The sequence below is a fragment of the Cucurbita pepo genome, chromosome 9, assembly GCF_057944985.1.
Source record: "Cucurbita pepo subsp. pepo isolate OVF chromosome 9, ASM5794498v1, whole genome shotgun sequence".
NCBI lineage: Eukaryota > Viridiplantae > Streptophyta > Magnoliopsida > Cucurbitales > Cucurbitaceae > Cucurbita > Cucurbita pepo.
The window spans coordinates 5,932,073-5,935,521 of NC_141806.1; the positions used below are offsets into that span (position 1 = coordinate 5,932,073).

Here is a 3,449-nt window from a genome sequence, read left to right on the forward strand (position 1 = left end):
TTTCAATATTTTCTTTTATATGTTTCTTATATTCTTGGAATTATTCCAAACATTTATCTCTTCTACCACCTCTTCAAATTTATACTCTAAGGCTCTCAATAAAATCTCGAAAATTCGAACCTAAAAGAATTAGAAAGTTAATTCTCATGTGTGCTCGATTATTACATTGTGTGTATAGAAGTACTGGACATCCAACCCTACCTAAAAAAGAAAGTAGAACCCAAGGAATAGTCACGGGAAATAGGTCCCACCATAAACCATGTTGCATGTGATAATATTTATCGACACCAACCATGAGATCACTTATTAAATATTTTTTAATACTTAACCTATATTTAACATTTTTTTTTAGCTCAAATGCGACTTCAACTAAGAAGACCATGGAACCCAAACCACATAGTTTGTTTAGTAGAAACAACATTTTATTTCAAAAATATAAGTCCATGACAATATTTAAGTTTTGAGTTTAGTTTTGAGCTTTTAAATTTGCCTGTCAAGCACGACATTCAGGGTTTTACTGACTTCTAGACGTTGCTACGGACAACTAGCTCGATTATGATGGGTCCAGGGAGGTGCAAACTACTTGAAAATTCACGCTCGCACGTGTGTATCGTATGTAAAAAAGTAATACACATCCAACTTAGTTTGGACTAGAGTCACCCCTAGTATGTTTTAATCATAGGTCCAATTGTTGGAACATGGTATGGTAAATTTTAGAAATGGTGTCTCTTAATCCTATGAAAAAACAAAAAGTAGGGTTAGGTTTCCATAAGTATGATTTGGCATCCCTTATGACCAAACTCTTTATAAATTGCTCTAACACACCACACTCCTCACCAAAACTTTCCTTTCTATCATTTGTTCATTCACTTGCTCCCTCTACGCTTACGATGAAATCCTACTCCGCTTCACTCTTCCTCGTCCTTCTCCTCCCGATCCTAGCCATCGCTCAAAACGAGAAGCAAGTCGGCTCTTGGAAGCCGATTGCAGACGTGGATGATCCGCACATTCAAGAGATCGGAAAGTTCGCTGTGAAAGAGAACAACTTGGAATCCAAAAACAACTTCGTATACAAGAGGGTCGTTAGCGGCGAATCACAGGTCGCCTCTGGAATCAACTACCACCTCGTTATCGAAGTCAAGGATGGAAGTTTGGATGCGCAATATCAGGCCGTCGTGTTGGAGAAGAAATGGGAGCATTCCAAGCAGCTCGTGTCCTTCAAGCCTCTCTCCTAACTCATCAATAAAACCTTAATTTAATTTTCTTTTTTCTTGGATAATCTGATATAAAATGTCGTATGTAATGTTATATTAAAAGTAAAAGGAAAAGTTACTAATATCTCAAGTGCTTCCTATTGCACATTCGACAATACCATTTCATTGGATTAGAAAACACAATATCTAAAAAAAAAAATAATAAAATAAATAAAAAAATAATAATAAATAAATAAATAAATAAATAAAATAAATATACAGTAACAAACAAAAATTAAAAATACTTTGTAATTAATTTTTTTTTTTATGAAAAAAATACAATTCAACTTTTTATAGTTATCTTTAAAAAAATAAAAATAAAATAAAAAAACTTTTAAATTTATTTTAAAAGTTCACGTGTGATGAAAGTCTCACATCGGTTAATTTAGGAAATGATCGTGTATTTATAATCAAAGAATATTATCTCCATTCATATGAGTCTTCTGCGAAGCCCAAAACAAAGCCATGAGACTTTATAGTCAAAGTGGACAAAAATATAAAATTTCTCTCTATAACGACGATTGGATACGAAAGCGATGATTTTATAATTTTTATCTCATATATCTAACAATACATGTGGAGACATGTGAGTGGGGGCGTCCTATGCAATGAGTATTGCATAAGATCGGACCATGAAGAAAACCACTCTCACTTTATAATGTCGTTTACTGTTGAGACCGATTTTCTTTTCATTCGATAACCTAGATAACTCGATTTTAATCCTGAGTTAACCATGAACTCCTGTTTATTCGGAATTATCCTTAGATTTGCATTAGCAGTCGGCAGTCTGATGTATGCCATGCTATGTACCCGACCCGACATATGCTATGCTGTGGGAATTGTCAGCAGATATCAGTCCAATCCGGGATGTGCTCATTGGACTGCCGTTAAGAATATCCTCAAGTATCTGAGGAGAACGAGGGACTATATGCTAGTGTACGGTGCTAAGGATCTGATCCTTACAGGGTACACTGACTAAGATTTTTAGACCGATATAGATTCGAGGAAATCGACATCAGGATCTGTCTTCACTCTAAACGGAGGAGCAATAATATGGAGAAGCATAAAGCAAGGTTGCATTGCTGATTCCACCATGGAGGCTGAGTATGTTGCTGCTTGTGAAGCAGCGAAAGAATCTGTATGGCTTAGGAAGTTCTTAACTGATTTGGAAGTTGTTCCAAATATGCATCTTCCCGTCACTCTTTATTGTGATAACAGTGGAGCAGTTGCAAATTCAAAAGAACCAAGAAGCCATAAGCGAGGAAAACATATTGAGCGCAAATACCATCTCATAAGGGAGATTGTGCAACGAGGAGATGTGATCGTCACACAGATAGCTTCAGAGCACAACATTGCTGATCCATTTACAAAGCCCCTCACGACTAAAGTGTTTGAAGGGCACCTAGTGAGTCTAGGACTACGAGTTATGTAATCTAGGGCAAGTGGGAGAAAAGGCATGAGTATATGATGCCCTAGTTCATTGTATTTCTCTCTACTCAACGTTATAAAACCCCACTAGAGTTTTAGTCCAAGTGGGAGTTTGTTGGGTTTTATGTCCTAAAACTCATAGTTTGTAAACAAAAACATAATTTATTTTCAATAAAGTTATTATTGTTATTTATTCAATAAAGATTGTTATTGAATAAAGTGAACTTTACGATCATTAATCTAAATCCAATAAACTAAGAACACTCTGGCTATAGTATGATTACTTGAACTATATGTAGAGACATAAGAGTGGATCAAGTTCAAGTATATAGTCAAAATGATCTATAGTATAAGGATAAGGCTGAGTACCTTATTCTGGGGACACTATGGATGCGGCCCACTTTTGTATATGATATAAACAATGTGATCACTAAATTGTACATGTGGAGACATGTGAGTGGGGGCGTCCTATGCAATGAGTATTGCATAAGATCGGACCATGAAGAAAACCACTCTCACTTTATAATGTCGTTTACTATTGAGATTGATTTTCTTTTCATTCGATAACCTAGGTAACTCGATTTTAATCCTGAGCTAATCATGAACTCCTGTTTATTCGGAATTATCCTTAGATTTGCATGGGTGAGAGTGGCTCTAGTTCGCCGACTCAATAGGCCTCCCATTTCAGGGGTAAGACTGGGTGAATGGCTGGGGACGTGGGGTGCAAGATGGAATTCACTCCTACCCACTTTTAGGGATAGAAAAAAG

General features: G+C 36.1%; 1 protein-coding gene across 1 annotated transcript; it reads left to right on the forward strand.

Moving 5' to 3' along the window:
- Positions 1 to 890: 890 nt before the first annotated feature.
- Positions 891 to 1,235, forward strand: LOC147791182 (cysteine proteinase inhibitor 8-like). Its single transcript, XM_087126966.1, has one exon. It carries the CDS (start codon positions 891 to 893, stop codon positions 1,233 to 1,235), a length of 345 nt encoding a protein of 114 aa, XP_086983092.1.
- The last annotated feature ends 2,214 nt before the right edge of the window (positions 1,236 to 3,449 follow it).

What these genes read in the sequence shown, in the direction of transcription:
- LOC147791182 (XM_087126966.1), top strand. Translation starts at nt 891, where the DNA reads ATGAAATCCTACTCCGCTTCACTCTTCCTCGTCCTTCTCCTCCCGATC.